Here is an 18,969-nt window from a genome sequence, read left to right as displayed (position 1 = left end):
ATCACTTTTCATTACCACTTAGCTGAAGTACATGAATTTCTGCCTAATTAGAAATGTTGTAGATGGAGCATTAGCAAGGCTGGAGTGGGTCAGGATATCTTGCCTGCTTCATTTTTAATTCCTAACAGTAGAGCCAGATAGGAAAGGCTGGAGATAAGAAGTCATTAAACAAATTTAAATTATTTATAAAAATTACTTTGCCCAAATTATAATTATTTTTTTTCCCAAACGCTCTTATAAACGTCAAATGGAATGAAAGGAAAAGCGGCCCAACACTGAGTTTAATGACCATTTTAATGTTATGTACAACAGAACATTGTGCATACAATGGAAACAAAGTTTTATCAATTTAATAATAAAAAAGAAATCCAACATAAGAAAGGGGAGGTAATAAATTTCATACCTATAATATAGTGCTTATTCTCAATAATACTCCCAGCTTGTGAGTATAACCATGTCTTTGTATTCCAGACTCTAGAATCATGATTCATGTGTGAACTTAAAATGCAGAATTACAGCAGGAAAACAAAACCTTAATTAATTTCCTTTATTTTCATTAAATCAATAAAATCTTTGACTGCTACAGGTTTCCTTTAATATATATGTATTATATATATTTAACTCCTTTCTATTGGATTCCACCACTGCTAATGCCATATTTACACCAAAAAGTCACCAAATGTTGTATAAAATCTAAAATGCAATGCTGTTGGATTGACAAGGTTTAGAGATTTATATTAACTTAAAAGTATGTAGTTACCTTGTTACTTTTCTTTTTGTAAAGAATTTTTTTTTTTGCCTTTTGACTGCTGCTGACACTGTAAACCAGTGGCTCCTAGGGTGTATGTGGCATGAAGTTGCCACTGAAATAGAACTGCAAAAAGTGTATATATGCTGGGAGTTTTCTGAAAGGAAACCATAAAGCAGCTCTGGATGAAATCTCTCCCAATTCAGCACTGGGTATTAATTATATCAGTAAAGGTGTGAAAAGCCCCTAAACCTATTAATGACCAAATTGCTTAAAGAGGTTTTTACAATAAAAATTTGAATATTATAGCAGTGTTGCTGGAACATCAGCAAAAGTGTGTGTGTGTGTCTATCTATATATATAGATAGACACACACACACACACACACACATTCCAGGTCCCTTTGAATTAGCCATAAGCACATATGTAAGCCTTTTTTTGGACAAAAATATATATTCTTATAAAAAACTGATCATTGTACTTGAGTGACTTCAAATATGGACTCAGAGTGGTAGTAAAAGGAATGGCTTCAATTATGACAAAGCGATTCAGGGAGAGAAAAATCAAGCTCCTCAAGAAAAAAAAAGAAAAGTATAAAATTAGATTCAAACAGATTTACCCAACACCCATTCCAGTCTCCCCACAAGTTTCAATGTTAAAATTGGTTCTTCCATCTAGAAAGGCTTTTGATGGTCTTGCTACAAAACAATGGCCTCTTAATTGCAAAGTCATCCAATTGATTCATCAGAAGAACCTTTCGTCTCCCCAGAGCTTGAATGCTAGGTGTTTCAAGCTTTTACAAAATAGCCTTTTGGTTCTTTATGTAGGTTCATTTTAATTAACCGATAAAAGGAAAAAGGTATTGATCAGTGTTCTCCATCCCTCCCCCAGCTCTATTTGTGCAGCTAAAAATCCTTCATTCACTCTGACCAATTCTTTACAATCTTTATTTGCTAAAATTGGCAAAATTTGCAAAGGCATCTTGCTTGGGTTGCACAGTTCCAGGAGTCATAGCAGAGGTCATAGCTATATTGGGTACCCCCATGCCCATTGTGCCTGTCAAACCCATTCCAGCAGCTGGCATCCCCATGTTCACATTCATTCCCATTATTCCCTGGTTCATCATAGGTGTGTTTCCCAAGGAGGTCATACCCATTGTACCCGTCATAACACTGGGCATCCCCATTCCCACTGGAATGGGCCCTCCCATCAATGAACTTGTTGGGGGTCGAACAGGCATCACGTTGGACTGGGAGTTGAGGCTCACAGCTGCAAAATTTTGAGTCATCACATTCACAGGTTGTTGCATATCTGCAGAAAAATAAAATACAACAGCCTTTAATTTAATCAATATCCTAGGGTTGAACATGGTGAGTTACAATCTACTTTTAGAACTATATTGTGACTTCACAGTGAACAAAGACAAGGACAAAAGTTATATTTATGTTCTCTAGCCAGTTAGCCTACAAAAAATAATTAATTTCCACATCTCTTCCTTCTTCAGTTAAAGTTCAGAAAAGTCTAACAGTTTTACAATATGTCTTACACCCAGGTTAACTATTGCTAACAAATTGAGCTCTGAGGTCAGATAGTTGATACCATCCATAGGAAGAGCTTAAGAGATGAGGGAGACCTAATGTGAAGATTTGGGAATGAAGCAAGCCTCTGCAGTTAGAGGCTTGGCTTCACAGCCCTGAAACATTCCCAGGCTCATTCTTCTGGATCATGTTACGGTAACAGAGCTGCCAATGGTTAGAGGCAGTGTAGCAGATGAAAAATGGGATTATGAATAAAATTAAGAGGAAAAGGTGATCTAGTAAAGGGGTCTTTTTTTTTTTTTTAAAGACACATTGGGAACATCTGCATAGCAGGTCATGCCAGTGAAGTATTATTAAATCAATGGGATCACTTACTCTGTTGCTGAATCATTGTATTAAGCGATGGCTGCTGAGGTTTAGAAGGCTGCATACCAGGTACTAAATTGTCCAAACTGATATTTACACTGGGATCTGACCAAGTGGATGGTAGAGTTTTGCTGACATTTTTTTGGACCATCTCTGTACTCTGATTATAAAGAGGACTGGGCTTCTGCAGCATAGTGTTAACGTTCTGCAAAGGCTAGAAACAAAAGAAACATTTTTTTTAAAATGATACCATTCATTCCCTAACATTTACTACTGCTGTGTCTAAGAAATAAACAGTTCCATCACATCATCATAAAGTACAACAAATGGTCGTTTATGTTTGCATATGAGAAGTTAAAAAGCCGAAGAGAAATGTCATCAGTTTTTATGAGACAAAGAGTTCATCTCTTTCAAAGTAGTTTCCCCATCAGTTGGTATCTTGTTGGAAATGATCAGGATGGTATTTCATATGTTAGCACTAAGCATTTTGCATCAGTGCATTGTGTCACAAAATCAGAGTTGCCTGGTGTCTCCCAGACCAGGAGCCCATTCTATTCTGGGCTTTTTGAAATGCATTTGTAGGTTTTTTGCACAAGAGTCAATGTGCTTTGGTTTCAACAGCCAATTACTTTCCACTAGAGTAACCCCTCTGTGCGTCAGGGCAACACACAGAAGAGGGTGAGGACTGGTCCACCAGTTACCTGACAATGTAGGCTGTGCACATATGCTATTGGGTTTTTTCATGTTCGAACTTTAAAACCTTCCCTCCCCCAAAAAGGATAACAGAGCATCTCAGATAGAGTGACCGAGTGATAAAGAAAGCATCTGAGAGCTACAGGTAACAAGAAGGTTTAAGCTAAAATAAGACAAAAATATTCTAGAACCTTTTCTTCACAGAGGAACCAGTCATTAAGGGATTGAGTAACAACAGCATACCTGTGACCTTGACATGGGTAGACCGATGCCCACCGCACTAGAGCTCATCATAGCAAAATTCATGCTTTGCGAAGAAGCCATGGTTGCTTGAGAGGAACCCATCAAATCAAAGAGGTCAGTAGAATTTGAGGCAGCTGGAGGATGGCCAAGAGCTGGCTGTGAGCTACCAAAGAGCTCTACAGTTGGCTGGGCAGTGCCTCCGAAGAGCTCTCCTGCTGAAGCACTGGGACATGGAGAGGCTTGGTTGAAGGCACTCCAGTCTCCGAAGTCTCCGTTCCCACTTGCTGCTGTACCTGGGGGTGAGGGAAGGAAGGTAAAAGATTTTGAAAGGCACAGAAAAACATCACATTCTCTGAACTGAAACAAATGAGACCTGATTTGTGTCCGTCCAGATTAACATCTGCAGGTAGAATCTCCATCTGGACATCATTCCTTCTCATGAATATTCCAACAGTTTTAACAAGGTAGCAAAGGAAATATGAAACACCCATGCACAGACAAAAAATCACATCTGATAACGTGTCACCTATGGACCTGGGTGAGTGGGACACAGGTTTCCTTCAACTAAGTTTGCAGCATCCAAATACTTCTAAACAGACGCTGGAAAAGTAGATTTGAGGTTCTGTCAAAAGCAGAGCTAGAAGTTTAAGAATCAAAACTTGCCAGTACTTTAATCCAATGCTCTGATCTTCTCAATAGAGCCATGATCCCATCTAATGGGTATCATCCAGTCATTGCACATGAGAGGCACAATTCCACTGTCATAGTAAAGCATACAAGAAAACAGCCATTTGTTCAAAACTTTTTAATTACATATAATTAATAGTTTTTGCACAACATAGGAACATAGTGACACTAAGTGGGATACCAATAAAACCAAGAGCTTTCGAAACAGATTACCAGAGGGTCCTTATCTTACTCTGTTGCCTGCTAACATCGTAAGTAATATTTCCCCCGGGCTATGAGAATACATGATGCCTTCATATGTACCGGTTTCAGATCACATGCCCCAATGCCTACATACAGACCAGTGAGGCCAGGATATGACAGGATCATTACTTCCATTTCCTTACCTTTCTAAGGATCAGTCAAACCACTGACATCAAAATAAGTTTCCTTCACTTACAGGAAAAAAGTTACAAGAAACATCACGGGTAACATTTTATAGTGAAAGTTATTTAAAATATCCCAAAAGCTGTGGTGTTTTTTGTGGTTTTGTTTTTAAATGGCCACAATCTTCTAGAGGTTTGTTTTTTTTGGGGGGGGGGGGAAGCATTGCATAGGTCAGATTTTTGGTTATGTGGCTAATGTTTTACAGGTCTGGATGTAGTAGATGAATATCATTCTTCTGGCACATGAAATGCACAGGACTGCTTTATTTGCTCCATGGATGCACAGCTTAGAGGGAACATTTCCACCATGCATAAGAATTATGATATTCCCCCGTAGGATTGTACCTCATGATGAAGTTCTCACTCCCAGCTAGGCCACAAGCAATATCCCTGCAGTAGGAAAAGAGCTCTGAACTCTAATGAATGATTAAATCAACTCCACTTCCCCTTGCAAGAGCAAAGGAAGAGGCTCTGATTGAGATTTCACGGATTTCAAAGTTACTAGACCTATGCACCTGGCTAGGTGTCCCACCCACACACCTGGCTATTTCCTAGAGCTGTATTTTGTCTAGTCAAAACCAAGGGCAATAATATTTTACACTCCATGTAAATGCTTCAACACCTGTGTGTTCAAACCTGGTTTTAATTACCTTTACCTTCACTCGTGTGTTAAATTTTAAGTAATGGAAAAGGGGGCAGGGGAAAAGAAGCGAGTTAGTTTACAAAATCCAAGCACTACCAGCAGCTTTAATACAAGAAATGGACTAATTGTCATTAGCTCAGGGCCTTACTCGAACGTTTTGCTTTCATTTCCCTTACAAAAGGGACCGTATTAGAGTATTTCAATTAGAACTGCATATTAAAGATTTAAACCCACTTTAAAGTACCCCTGATGGACAAGTAAACGCTGAATGTGCTGATTCTATGCGTACTGCATGCCCAGCTCTGAACACAAAATAAGAAAAAGTGGGGTAAGAGGAGAAGGTTTTGCCCCCCTTTTGGGGAACTTGATCAAAGATGATTAATCCGGGAAGAAAGGATTACTAGAGGGGCTTATATGGTTAGAGAATGATTAATTATTTCACAAGACTCCTGGCCCCTTGCATAATGGTGATCGGAATAGATTAATCATGTTAATGCAGATAAAGGATTGTGTCATTTAGGCTGTATTCATACACAAATTATTTGCATAGTAGGCAGCTTTATACTTGTAAAAAAGAACTTTATTTTGAATAAGTATCACAAGTAAGGAAGCCTGTACAATTAGGACAGTGCTTTTTTTTCCTGCCGGTTGAAATATTAAAGGTGTGTTAACCCACAGATGCCCAATACAGCTTTCCTAAATGTAGCAAATAATGCAAAAAGATTCCCAGGTGCTGATCTGCAGCCAATTTGCCAAGAGATTTACTAATCTGACACAGAAATGTCTTCATTCCTTCTGAATTTACTCCTATACCCGTAGCTGATGCACAACTCCCAACTGCATAAAAGTTGGGAGTTCATAATTCAATAAAAGAATTAAACCCTTTTTTATTGTAGCTCCATACTTTTTGGTCAACCGCAAATACATGTATTTAGCAACATTGTTAAGTTGGCTCCTGCAAGTGGCCGAGCACCCTCAACTCCTACTGGAAGGCTGAGCTCAGAAAAACAGAAGTTAAGAAAAAAGAGATTTTAAGTGGTCAGCTCCAACACACTTTGCTAGCATAAGACTGTTCACTCTGGTTTGCTTACTGCTACTTTGTTCAGAATAGTTTTAAGCACCACAAGCGACGTGGGCTCTATTTCCCTTGAGAAACCACTCCCCAGTGTGATATTTCATTATGGATACATTCTCCTTGTTAGAAGGAAGAGCTATTCTCTCTTACTCCTAGATATATTTCTTGTGCCCCTATAAACAGTTCCTTCCCCTCCTTGGTGTTCATATCTTTCCAATACTTGTTTACAAGTTGTCATTTAGCTAAGCTATGAAAGACCATCGATCGGTTTTAGCCCACGAATATGCATAAGCATCTTCCACTGAAGACAATGAAGTTATGCCAGAGTACTGAGGGCATAACTTGGCCTCATGTCAGTCCTTCCAGGTGTAACTCCTATTCCACCTGGAGATTTTGAAATCTTGATAGTATCCTCCTTGACATCCATCAAAGCCAATATACCTTTGTCTCTCCATTTATATTATACAAATGTTTTGTTAATCTTGGAAGACAAGTGGGATTTTGAGTATCTTTAGGGATTATCATTTGTCCTGCACAGGTGGACTATTATTCCTCATTGCATATGAGCTTAAATTTTTGGTTTTATTTGTTAGACTTTTATAGGTGAATTGTTTATGGGAGTGTCTGGGGAGGTGGGGTTATCCTGAGGTTAAATTCCAATTTGCCAATGTAGTACTCAGTCTGAGCTTTGGGCTATGTCAAATATTCTATTGTTATTTTCCCCCAGAATTTCCAACATACTAAAATCCCTTTGTATGTGTCCTCATGGACATTCACAAGCCTCCCAACTAAGTATTCTCTCATATTCCAGATTAATACAGTTGCTATGATACGCCAGTCCTAGAAAGGATCCCTGAAGCCAGTGTTCCCTCTAATTTTTCCCACACAGGTGTGGAATGAATTTTGTTATGTGCACCAATATGGAGGTGATGTGTGACACATTACCTCCACATTGGTGCACATAACAAAATTCATGTGGTGGGGGTGGGGCCAAGGGGTTTGGAGTGTGGGAGGGTGAGGGCTCTGGCTGGGATTACAGGCTCCTGGGAGGGGCCAGGGATGAGGGGCTCAGGGCTGGAGCAGAGGGTCAAGATGCAAGGGCAGGGGAGGGAGGGCTCCGGCATTCAGGGTGCAGGCTGCCCTGGAGCTATGGCAGGGAGAGAAGACTCCTCCTAGCTCTCTATCCCTGCAGCAGGTCTGGGGCCACAGGGGAGGTGCCTATGCCCCGGCAGGTCTGGCTGTGGGTGTGTGCGCGCCTCTCCCCCGGCCGCAGCAGGTCTGGGGCTGGAGGAGAGGCATCTCTCCCTGCCGTGGCCCAGAGCGGCTGCGTGGCCACGCAGCTTAGAGGGAACTTAGCCTGCAACACCGCTGAACAGTTTGATACATTGTTGTTTGTCATTACCATGTGTTTAGGGCCCTTCAATCACTTTTCAGTCCGTGGCTGTGCTCACAGTCAAGCAATAGAAATTTGTTTTTGAAGACAGACTATCAAATACTTTTCTGAAATACAGCTGTCCCACTCAGGCAATTTTTTTTAGAGTCCTTGCTTGTATCTGAAAAAAGTTTGTGAACTTTTGACTGGAAAGATCAGGAGAAAGTCTGCCTTTTCTCAGAGAAAAAAGTTTGTCAGATGATCTTACATAAGGCATTAAAACATTTTGATGAACAGTGATTAGCTGTATCAGTTAGCGATTCGTTCTATCAATAACAGCCAAGAAAGCATGAAGAGTTCTCCAATGATTTTGGAAACACAAATACGGTCAGTGGGAGCACTCAGTATACCACTAAGACTCCTATTAAAAAAGCTCCCCCCTCCCCATTTCCAATTATAATAAAAACCATGTTTTTACTGTGGATTTTTTTCTGATGTTTAATATGTGTTTTTCACTTGGCACGCTACACCCACAAAACTTGGAAGTGTTGAATACCTTGAGTAAGTTTTATTGTCTTGATTTTCCACCCTAAAAGCCACATCTTATTTTGTTATGGTTCTAGCGAGACCATAATTCCAAATGTCAATTTGTAAGGAATTCTACTTTCACTAAAACAAAGTTATGCCTGAAGTTCCCACTGGTACAGTGTTTTATGAAATAAGGCCCTCACAAATTTCAGAATCAACTATATCTGCTATTGCCAAGAAGTGGGGTTCTCGCTTTCTGTCTGCAACATACCACAGCTGTGTTTTCATGGACTATTTAAGTACTTAAACCTTATGCCAATACAAAGATGAAATTTAAATACTGATTTGTGACATCCACAAACTCTCCTCTAAGCCACCTGACATCCAGGATGGACAATGATATTAAAAGCAACTTGGGAATCTGAATCACTTTGAAATGAATGAAGAGGGAGGGTAAAGACTCATCTAAATTTCCGTTATTAGCCTCCATTTTTTCTGACTATTTATGTACTATTTCTCCTCACTCCCTGTCTCCTTCTGATGGAAGTGACTATGAAGTCTGCCAATTTCCTCTAAGATATCTTCTGAATTTATAGCAACATTGCTAAGGGATGCTTCTCAGCAATGCAGCGTGCATCAAATAAGGCAAAATAGTGTTCTAAACCATACCCATTAAAGGAGTACAGAAGAATCATTTATCAAAACCAGAAAGCTGTCCTTTATTTATCCTCAATTGTGTGAAAATACCCATAAGAGACCCTAAAAGCTATCAAGCACCACTGAGGTGAGGCATGTGGCTTTCTTGGTCAAACTATACAAACACAAACCAGCCCCAGTAAAGGGAACTGACTGCCAATAATGCCACAAAAAGGAAAATGGCTTCATTCCCTTCTCCTCATCCCTAATGGCAGCTTTTCAGTCAGTAAATTATCCTACCTTGTGGTGAGGGGAAACTTGCTGAGGCAGCAGCAGAGCCAAAGTCAGCGAATCCTCCAAACGGGTCAGTCGATCCACCTAGATATGAGAGGAATCACAGTGTTCTTACAGGATTGTGGAGAGAGACCCTGCTCAATGAACTTGACAAGGGCTTTCTGTAAGCTGCTTTCAGACGTTTCATTTTATTTTTAAACCTCTTGCATTTGGCAGTCAGAGCTTGTTGATTCTGTCGTATGTCTGTACCATTTTTTGTGGCTTTATTACCACCACCACTCTGTATTTATATGAACCTAGACAAATTGGATTCTTCTTGCCTATGCTGCAGATCTAGCTGATTGTGCTTTGCCATATAGGTGGTGGGGAAAACAAAGATGCAAGTTCTGTTTCACAATTCATTCTAAAATAGTAATTTATACACCGCAATGAAGCTTGAGAGATCAAACTGGCAGGAGATGGTGCTGGTATGGTATAAACAACTAAGTAATGGGAGGATTACAAAATTAAAACTTGAGAAGCAAAAAATATCAAAATAAATACTTTTTGTTACTGGAGGAATCCTTAATTTATTATGCTGCTTACCATGAAAAATTAAGTCTTCTTATATTTAGTTTTTATGTTTCTTAAAGCATGAATGATTCTGCAATGATCTTGGTATCAAGATTTCAAGGACAAAGCTTGCATTGGTGTTCATTTTTTATAAGTTTGCTTTCTCTCTAGAGCAACAACATTGAAGTCCCAGCCATGCATTTGTAAGCTACCAGATAAATTATTAACTTTTGAATACAGTATTGTAACTATTTTTCATTAAAGCATATTCAACCCAAACTAGAAAGAAAAGGAAAAAAGCTCTAATAATTATATTTGGGACAATAGAATAGGCAGAAGGCTAACTGCTTAGTCCAAAACACACTTTGCTTTACAGTGTAGTTTTGATCACTTCTTTCCCCTACAGCTTTTAAGTGGCTATTCTAATGGCCTAAAAGTACCAAAAAGTTGACCTTATTTTTGTTTGTCCTTAAAGATTTCACCTCTGAACAGTCACACCCGGAGAAGTAGCAGCAGCAGTTCAATTATTGTGCTTTTAGTGTTATGCGTACATTATATAGGTTACATCACAGCTGCTTAGCCTGCAGTGTTTAGAAACTAGCCAGGTGGGACTGGAACATCTGTGCTGCACTCAAACACCACCAGGGACAGCTTCCAACATCTGGTGCCACTTCTGAATTGTCTTATCGCTGCAAGACATTCTGCCCCATCTGCTACTCTCAACTGGGTTAATTAAACTAGAACTATCTCCTTTATAATAAACGGCTAGCAGTAATAAAAGGAACAATTCACTTTCTAATACATGTGTACTTGTATTTTTTTTTCAATTTTTTTTATTGTAGTCAATATCAGGAAGGCATGACTGTTTTTCAAAGGGGATATGGTCTCTACCTGCAGAATGTGTATGATTTGATATAAGGCAGCAAATAAAGAGAAAGGGAAGACCATGCGTCTCTGAATTCCCACAGAAGGTTAATTCCATTGTAATTCCTGTACCACTCTTTTTAGAAAAGAGACAGGAAATTTCAGTCGGATGATGATGCTGTCCGAACAAATGCAGTAGGATTTCTATTGAACGAATTTATATAAAACTATTTGTTTAGTCTGTCGTATTTTGATATAAAAACCTTGCATTGGATATAGTGTAAACGTGGGAGGGAGGCGGCATGAGCCAGTCAAATATCAGAGTCAGAAACTAAGCTAGAAGATCAAACTTAGTGGGTCTTCTGCAAAGGAAACACTTTAATAATACCACCTCATTTGCTTCCTGTTAAGGAAAGTGAAGATTTGACCTTTTTGTATACAGAACATACAATGCAAGTTCTGTATTCTCCCATGTCAAACCACCTCAAGATCAGCTGCTTTCCTGACAAGCGTAAAGACGTAACCCAGAGCCACAGCACTGACTAACCCCCTCACTTTGAACCCAAAAGATGTAAGGGATTTCTGAATATTCTTCAGGTCTTTTGTCTCAATGCTCACTCCTGCCAAGTTTCTCTCTCTCATGTGCCTGTTTCATTTTCAGATTGAACACGAAGCTCAAGAGGAAAGCAGCAGAACCTAGACAGATAGCAACAAAAGCTGCTCTCAATGGAGGAAGCCATTGGCCTAGAATTAAACCGAGTCTCCAATAATCCGGGCACTGTCTTGTTGGTGTGACTTCTCTATGCAAGTCTGTCTTTACACCGTCTGTAAACAGGATGTAACTTACTTGGGCAACTTTAGTAATTTGTAAATCTCAAATTTCACCATCCCTTTCCTGTACTGTAAAACTTGCTCAGTGTTCCCGCATCTCAGGAGAAACAATTACAGCACCTACTACACTGAAAAATACATATAGATGAAGAGTTGTTTAGCAAATGCCTCCACAGATCCTTGAACTCATAGTATTTCCCTGCCAATTTCTTTACAGGGGAGATCAAAGGCTGCTTTTGACCCCTCCACTATGTCTTGTGACCCAGGAAATGTTCCCACACCCTGTGCTGCAAGGAACATATTGGTCATCACAAGCGACCTGCATGTGAAGGACAGTGCTAATCTTCACAACATGAGCTATCCTCAAAGATTCCCACAGGAGATGTGTCGCTATAAATGAACTCTTTCCATCTGCCTTCACAGGGCAGCAAGGAGATTATTTACAATGACCAGCTGGTAATATGCCTCTTCTCAATACCACTCCTCAATGCTGCTGAAGAAGGGAAAAATTGGTGTATCACTGTAGAGCAACAAAAAGAATCAGAAGGTCAGATGTGCTCAAATGTGGAGAGCTCCATTTGTTTGAAAAGCAAGGAGTCAGTTTAAAAGTGAAAAATTCCTCAGTTCAGAATTTTTTAAAAACAACTCTCTCTATATATAAATAAATGTGAGATTATACATATACAGTGTGTGCTTGTGTATTTTTTATATATCTCCCATTAAAACTGGATTTAAAAGGGAAAGAATAAAGTGTTACAAAATAGGCTTTTTACAAAAAACCTGACAGAGGGTATTTCCAAGGATAAAGGGGCAAGGTGGAAGACAATGTGGATTCTGCATCTGGAACGTATCAGAATGGCCACAGATCTTAGCATTTCCAAAATGCATGCCTCACCTCATTTACCTTTCCCTCAATAAAGGCAAATAAAAGTTAATGTATGAAAACTTTAAAGATCTCTGGGAAGCGGCAAGGAGAGAAACTTAAGACAGATACTAATTTATTATTTATTTTAAACTAGGTTGTCTGGTGAGAACTATGGGTGCTGTTTCTACCCAGCATCACTGCTTTGTCACCCATACTATTTTCAAGATCACACCATTACTGCACAAGTAGTATCTCAGATATTTATCACATTTGACAGTTATTTCATGAATGCGTAACATGTCTAAACTAAACAAGTTTGCACTCTTTTGATAAGTGACATTGTGCAGTGCAGCAGCATTGAGGTTGTGCCACATTGTTCCTGGCTGCTAAAAGTGTAATCCTTTACTGAATTTTCATGGACTTATGGATTCATAAATAACCCACAAAGTTAGGAATTAAATACATTTTAAGTTTTATGTAAATCTTATACTATTGTATCTAGTTAATGATTATGCATCATCCACAAAGCTATTAGCCTTTGGTTTGGGGCAAAACTAGGAAGCATGGCCTTAAAAAAAAAACCAAAACGTATCATATAAAAGAGTAACAAGTTATTTGAAAAATTGCAAATTTGTTTTGATCAATACAGCTGGAAAAGCTGCAATCAATTCACAGAATTTAAATATTATAACCCAACCTGCTATGGGGAGGACGAGGCTCATTCAGCACCACTATAAGCTACTACAAATACTACAAGGAAAGAAGCACTACCAAGGTGCCCCATGTTCCACAGAAACAGTAGCTTGTGTTAATTAGTAAAATTTCTGTTTGCAACTGAGAGAGAAACCTTCCCTCAAAGGTTTCTTGCCAACTAAAAGGGTCACACTGGTGCTTAATTCTCTGTTAAAATTGATCTTGATACAGAGGAAAAAATTACATCCAGCCATTTGACCACCTGAATCCTCCTCCAGTTAACTCTTCTTTGATTGTCCCATTAAAACACCCTAGATACATGACAAACTCCCTTTAATAGTTTATGATCCACTGTTTAAACTGTGGCTGGCATGAAGGCTGTAGCATAACATTTTTAAAAAAAAAATTATATTTGCTCTCTCACACCCAACCCAGTCTTGTACTTTTGTAGGCAAGTCACTGAAATCTAAAGCTTGTCTAAAAGAGTTACTGTGATTTCATAGTTTAGTGCTAGTGTGGACATCAGTGAACTTAAATTTCAGTTTAGTATTTAGAGAATAATTCACCATAAATTAATTGAACAGAAATACAACTTCAGAGTGAGTTTTTTGGCATTAGGGTTGGGGTTATCCAGGAGTCATGAGAAGATAAAAGAAATGAGTTTGCTTTTGCTGTATACATTAGATGTGGCTAGTGAATGGAGGTCATCCATTTCTATAGCTGCCTATCCCTTAACTTGTAACATGAGAAACTTAAAGCTGACTGGATTGTGCTTGCTTTTAGAATTAATTATAAATAACTCTGCATTATAATCCATGCAGTTTCTGACAGACTGATTTAGTGGCTAATCTTTATGATTTGCTAAGGTTATTATTAATCCTATGTACAGTAAAAGCAGTGTTATCTAGCACTTTACCAACCGGACAGTTTTATAAACCAGCATTTCTGATCTTCATTGAAAGTCCGGTTTATAGTCCGGTTGGCACTGGGTCATCAGGCTCCCTACGTGGCTCAGCATGGCTCCCCAGAAGCGGCGACATGTCCCTGCTGCTCCCAGGCAGAGGCGCAGCTAAGCATCTCTGCACACTGCTCTGGCCCTGCCCCAAGCGCTGGCTCCGCAGCTCCTGTTGGCAGGGAACGGTGGCCAATGGGAGCTGAGGGGGTGGTGCTTGCGGGGGAGGCAGTCTGCAGAGCCATCTAGCTGTGTCTCTGCCTAGGAGCAGCAGGGACATGTTGCCACTTGAGGGGAGCTGCCCAAGGTGAGTGCCACCTGGATCCGGCACGCCAACTGCTGCCCCGAGCCCTCTCCCTCACCCAAAGTCCCTCCCAGAGCACATGCCCCATACCCCTTCCTGTGCCCCATACCTCCTCCTGTGCCCCAACACCCAGCCCCATGCCCCCTCCCACACCCAAACTCCCTCCCTCTTAGTTAACTGGATTTTTTCATTTACTGGCACCCCCCATTCTCCCAACATGCCAGATAAAGCTTTTACTGTAATATGGTAATTTGTGTGCAGTTATAAACTTATACACAGTAGTCCATTTTTTGAGTACTTGAAACATTTTGCTTTGCTTTTCACCATTTTTCCGTTTCCCTTTATCCTTACAATATTAAAACCCACAAGCTTGTGCACAGACAGTCACAATTAAACAGATCATAGATTAAGGATAAAGATATATACCTGTTGAGATTGGCTGGCCAGCACCATCAAACAGATCAAACAGATCATTAGACGACTTGCTGCCAGGGGGTACCGAAGCCTAAAGATGACAGAATTTACCAGCTTTTTAAAAAACATGATTGAAGCACTATTTACAGTTCAACTAGTCTGGCTTTTTAACGGTCTTATCACAAACTTCACGCATGAATTGAGCATTGTTCTCCTGATGAATTGGCCCCCCAAAATGGCCAGAATGTCTGCAGAGATGCAGATGGGTAGAGGGGAGCTTGTTTGAGTAACCTAATTAAGCAAAGACAGACTTCACTAGAATATATTTCAGAGAACCTGAAGTTAAAAAGTGCTGAAGGAACTAATTACCTAGTTATTTTTACTATCTGTAGCCATTTATGTCCATGGAAGATTTAAACCGGAGAAGCAAACATCAAAAGGAATGCATGTTTAAATTACTCTGGTTTTGGTTGAATGATGTAAACCTTAAGTAAAATACTAGTAAAGAAGGTCACCGTTAACAGGTGGTGAGTATGTTCCATTAGTACTCCAAGTAATGGATCTTAGGACTTGTCTACATAGGGAGATTTTCTTCTCACATACTTATAGAAGAATTATTAATTCATTAATACATAATTATTCCATACAGTTATACTGGTATAAGTCTCCATGAGGACACTATTCCAGAATTACATTGAGTTTATTCCAGAATAATGACTGTGCTTTGGAAAATTATAAAATCACTTATTTTGGAATTGTGTGTCCACAGGGGAATTTACACTAGTACAACTATTCTGGTATAGCTACGCAAGAAAATTTTGCCATGGAGACAAGCCCTTAGTTAATGGACAGAGCTATCTGGGAGAAAAAAAGTGTTTTGCAAGACATTATCTAAAATCTCAGATTAACTGATTTGTATTATCAAATATAATTCTAAAGTTACTGGGGGACCCTGACTTAGCTTGCAAGGTCACAAAGGAGACAGATGGAAAGCTGTATTGAAGCCTTCCTTTTATCAGTCATGTCACAAAGAAGAGAATGCATTTCCTGACAGTACCATGACCCATCAGAAGTCACTTCATTGGCATAGTCACTAATACTAGTATTGGTCATGAATTTCCAAGAGAATGTTTTTCATCAGAAAATGCTGATTTGGCCAAAGTATTTTCAGGAAAGGGTCAATTCTGACAAATTTTGAAAAAAAAATTGGAAGAGCGTTTTGAAATTTTCTAAACATCTCATTTTGGCACTACTGAAACAAAAATATTTTGTTTTTTGGTTTGAAACTAGTTAATTTATACTAAAAATACAAATTTTAAAAGGTCAGAATTGAAGGGAAACATTTCATTTAACCTGATCTGAAATTTTTGGATTATTGGTTTGTGAACGTTTTTGAAATTTCAACTACTTGTCTGATTCAGGATGGGAAGTTTTTTAAAAAGTCTTCATATTTGATGAGAAAACTGCTTCCCACCCAGCTCTAATACATGAGATCACCATCTGTTTGGTTAATCTGTCATACTCTGAATCCTATATTCTTGCAGGAAACATCACAAAGAATACAATGGCATTCTTAATGTTCTATGAACCTTGGCACTGCGGTCAAGTGCATCTATGGCAGACTGATGGATGGCCTGCTGAAAAGTGTTAAGTACAATTTTACTAAACGTCTGCCTGACTACTTGCCTGTGAGGAAATGTTTCTTCCTCAAACGCACTGGCACAGTTTGTGGATTCTCTTACTTTAGGTGGAAGTGGGAGACAGTCCAGACAATCAATCCTGGTCAACAACAAAAAGAGGAAGGTCTGCTGACCTCCAGAACTCTCCTAGTAGGCTTCCACATTTTAAGATGGTTTCTACCTGCTAGAGGAACAATCATGGACTCAGACATTAGTCTGGGGGGTGGGGTGTGTGTGGGGGAGGGAGGAAGAGATCCCGAATGGCTGACATTAGCTTTATTCCTCCAATGAGAGTTTTGTACCCCTCTAACGCACTCATTAAATTAGTACTTGTGGGCTACAACCAGCAGTAAGAAAGAATCAGACACATAAGAGCATGATCATCTGGAGGGGAAAGCTTTACAATCCCACTCTCAAAAGAGTTTTAAAGAACTGCTTCAGAACCCTCTTCCCACAGGCAGCACTAAGGCTGTAGTCTAGTTTGTAGATCCTGGTGAAGATACGCATCAATGGCCAGTCAACTCTGAACATCTCTTCAGGTGAGGGCCTGTGTCAATAGAGAGCATTGCCCCTGTAGACTTTTGGGAACCGGTCTATCAATGTTGGGGTAGACTTTTCTAATATCACATCTTAGCCATTTGAAAATGGTTATTTTGAAGACTTTTTATTCCTGCATTTGGGGTGGAATCTCAGATTCACAGATCTCTAGTCAAGCTGATAACTCATCTGAGATCCAGTTTGTGCCTGAATTCCTCCTTATGCTTCAGATTCAGACAGAGGGAAAGATGATTTTCTTAACATCACAGAGGATTCACAACAGCAATTATTGAAAGCAAAGTTGACAGGATCACCTTGTCCTTGTGAAGTATACAGAATGCTTCTTTGTCTGGGTACTCTGAATACCTACAGAGGTAATGGAAACCAAGAAAGCTACTTCACTGGACCACAAGTACATGGATATGATAACATGGAGTTTGAGAGCTTAAGACCCAGATCAAGTTCCATATAGGTTGTTTGTATAAAGGCAGCTTTATTTGGACTCTGATAAAATCATGCTATGTGAGAAAGATAGTGGAGTCTTACTGCCTGCTCCTAGAATGCTGGGTATGTTAAAGATCTAAGTGATGGCTTGTCTATTGGATCAGATTATTTAGTAAGAATGGAGGAAGGTCTTTAGTTGTTCTTGGTGTCACACAGTCCATTAGCTCCAACCACCGAGTCTGAGCCAGAAATAAGCAGAGGCCTTCTAAGACTGCGTTCCTTTTGAGACGATGGTATAACATAATAATTAGATAAAATCTCTTTAGTTATGCTACATTCAAGAGCCATACTTCAAAATTCAGAAAAGCAGGTTCCAGATGGAAGATCAGGGTAACCAATAGATGAAACGTACATATGGTTATCATCTCCATTTGTTCAAAGTATCAGGGACTCATTAACCAACTGGTTATGAGCAGGACGACAAGTAATTTTTCTCTTTTTACCCTGTTCTGTTCAATAAAAGCATGGGGAGAGCAGAAGTAACTTGGAAGAGAGCTTCCATGCCTAGAACTATAGAACTATTGAGTGTGTCCTTCAAGTCATTTGTTTTACTAGTGATTTGGCTGTGAAGCAAATAGGAACACTTAAGGCTGGCTGAATCTCAGATATGATATGGAAGTACTGGTTGCTCATTCTCCACTCTGATGACTGGACAACTTGACAATTCAGTCAGACTGGATTTTCAGGTATGTAGGGCTAAATGAAGGCTATCTTCTCTCTTCCCATTCCATACTGTGAAATGTCTCAGCAGTCAAGAGCTTCTGATCCCTCCCGGCCAGCTGATGCAGACAAAGGTGGTCACTTATCTTAAAGTACTGACCCTTGGGGAGGTCTGAGAAGCTAGGAATGTGAACTTCACTGATCTCAGCCTGAAGAGACTTTTTTCATAGCTTTTTCCACACTGTGGATGACCAAATGCCCTGAGGGTTGTATGGGAGCCCAAGGTGAACCCCCACGCCTGAAAACAACAAGAAGTCTATATTATTTTCTGACTTCTTGCAGATAGGACAGCAGCGAAGTGCCTGTCAGAGAGCGCTTGATGAAAGACCTCCACAGGAAACATTTGGAAGTCCAATGGGAAACATGCTCTTCCTTTTTATGGCAGAGAAGCGAGTAGCCTCAGCTTTGCAGCAGAAATCTCCGCAACAACCTCTTGTGGAGTCTAACCAAAGACACATCTTTGCTTGAGAACATTGTGTCTAGCAGCCTGAGGCAGTCTCAGTGACACTAATTTTTAGAACAAGAAAGTTTAATTTCAGAGGATTTACAATTTCAAATAAGGAACAAAGAGCAGGACAGGAATAAAGATCCACGTTGCATGTCAGTGTCAGATTAAAAATAGACACTATAAAAGATATACATATAGGCAAGATGTGCTCCTAAAAGTTTCTGCCATTTTCCAAGAGATGTCAATAGGCTCTTGAATTTTTCAATATTTTCCGATGTGCGTAAGCCAACCTTACAAAAAGGTTCATAAACTGTGGATTGACCATACATAATCGTTTGACAGAGTCTGGCATGCCCAC

The 18,969-nt window shown here is 39.6% G+C and overlaps 1 protein-coding gene across 1 annotated transcript in view; it reads right to left on the bottom strand.

The window, feature by feature from the left end:
• Positions 1–276: 276 nt before the first annotated feature.
• The window catches only part of CLINT1 (clathrin interactor 1), an 83,792-nt gene continuing 65,099 nt past the window's right edge, over positions 277–18,969 (bottom strand). The window contains exons 8-12 of the mRNA XM_073355206.2: positions 14,736–14,814; positions 9,255–9,332; positions 3,589–3,881; positions 2,662–2,866; positions 277–2,059 (exon numbers count right to left, since the gene is read on the bottom strand). Of these exons, the coding sequence (XP_073211307.1) occupies positions 1,695–2,059; positions 2,662–2,866; positions 3,589–3,881; positions 9,255–9,332; positions 14,736–14,814 (1,020 nt within the window). The 3' untranslated portion in view covers positions 277–1,694. The remainder of the gene's footprint in view (positions 2,060–2,661; positions 2,867–3,588; positions 3,882–9,254; positions 9,333–14,735; positions 14,815–18,969) is intronic.

This window comes from Lepidochelys kempii, chromosome 8, assembly GCF_965140285.1.
Source record: "Lepidochelys kempii isolate rLepKem1 chromosome 8, rLepKem1.hap1, whole genome shotgun sequence".
Taxonomy (NCBI): domain Eukaryota; kingdom Metazoa; phylum Chordata; order Testudines; family Cheloniidae; genus Lepidochelys; species Lepidochelys kempii.
Note: the sequence above shows the minus strand (reverse complement) of the source record. Positions and strands in the feature narration are given on the sequence as shown.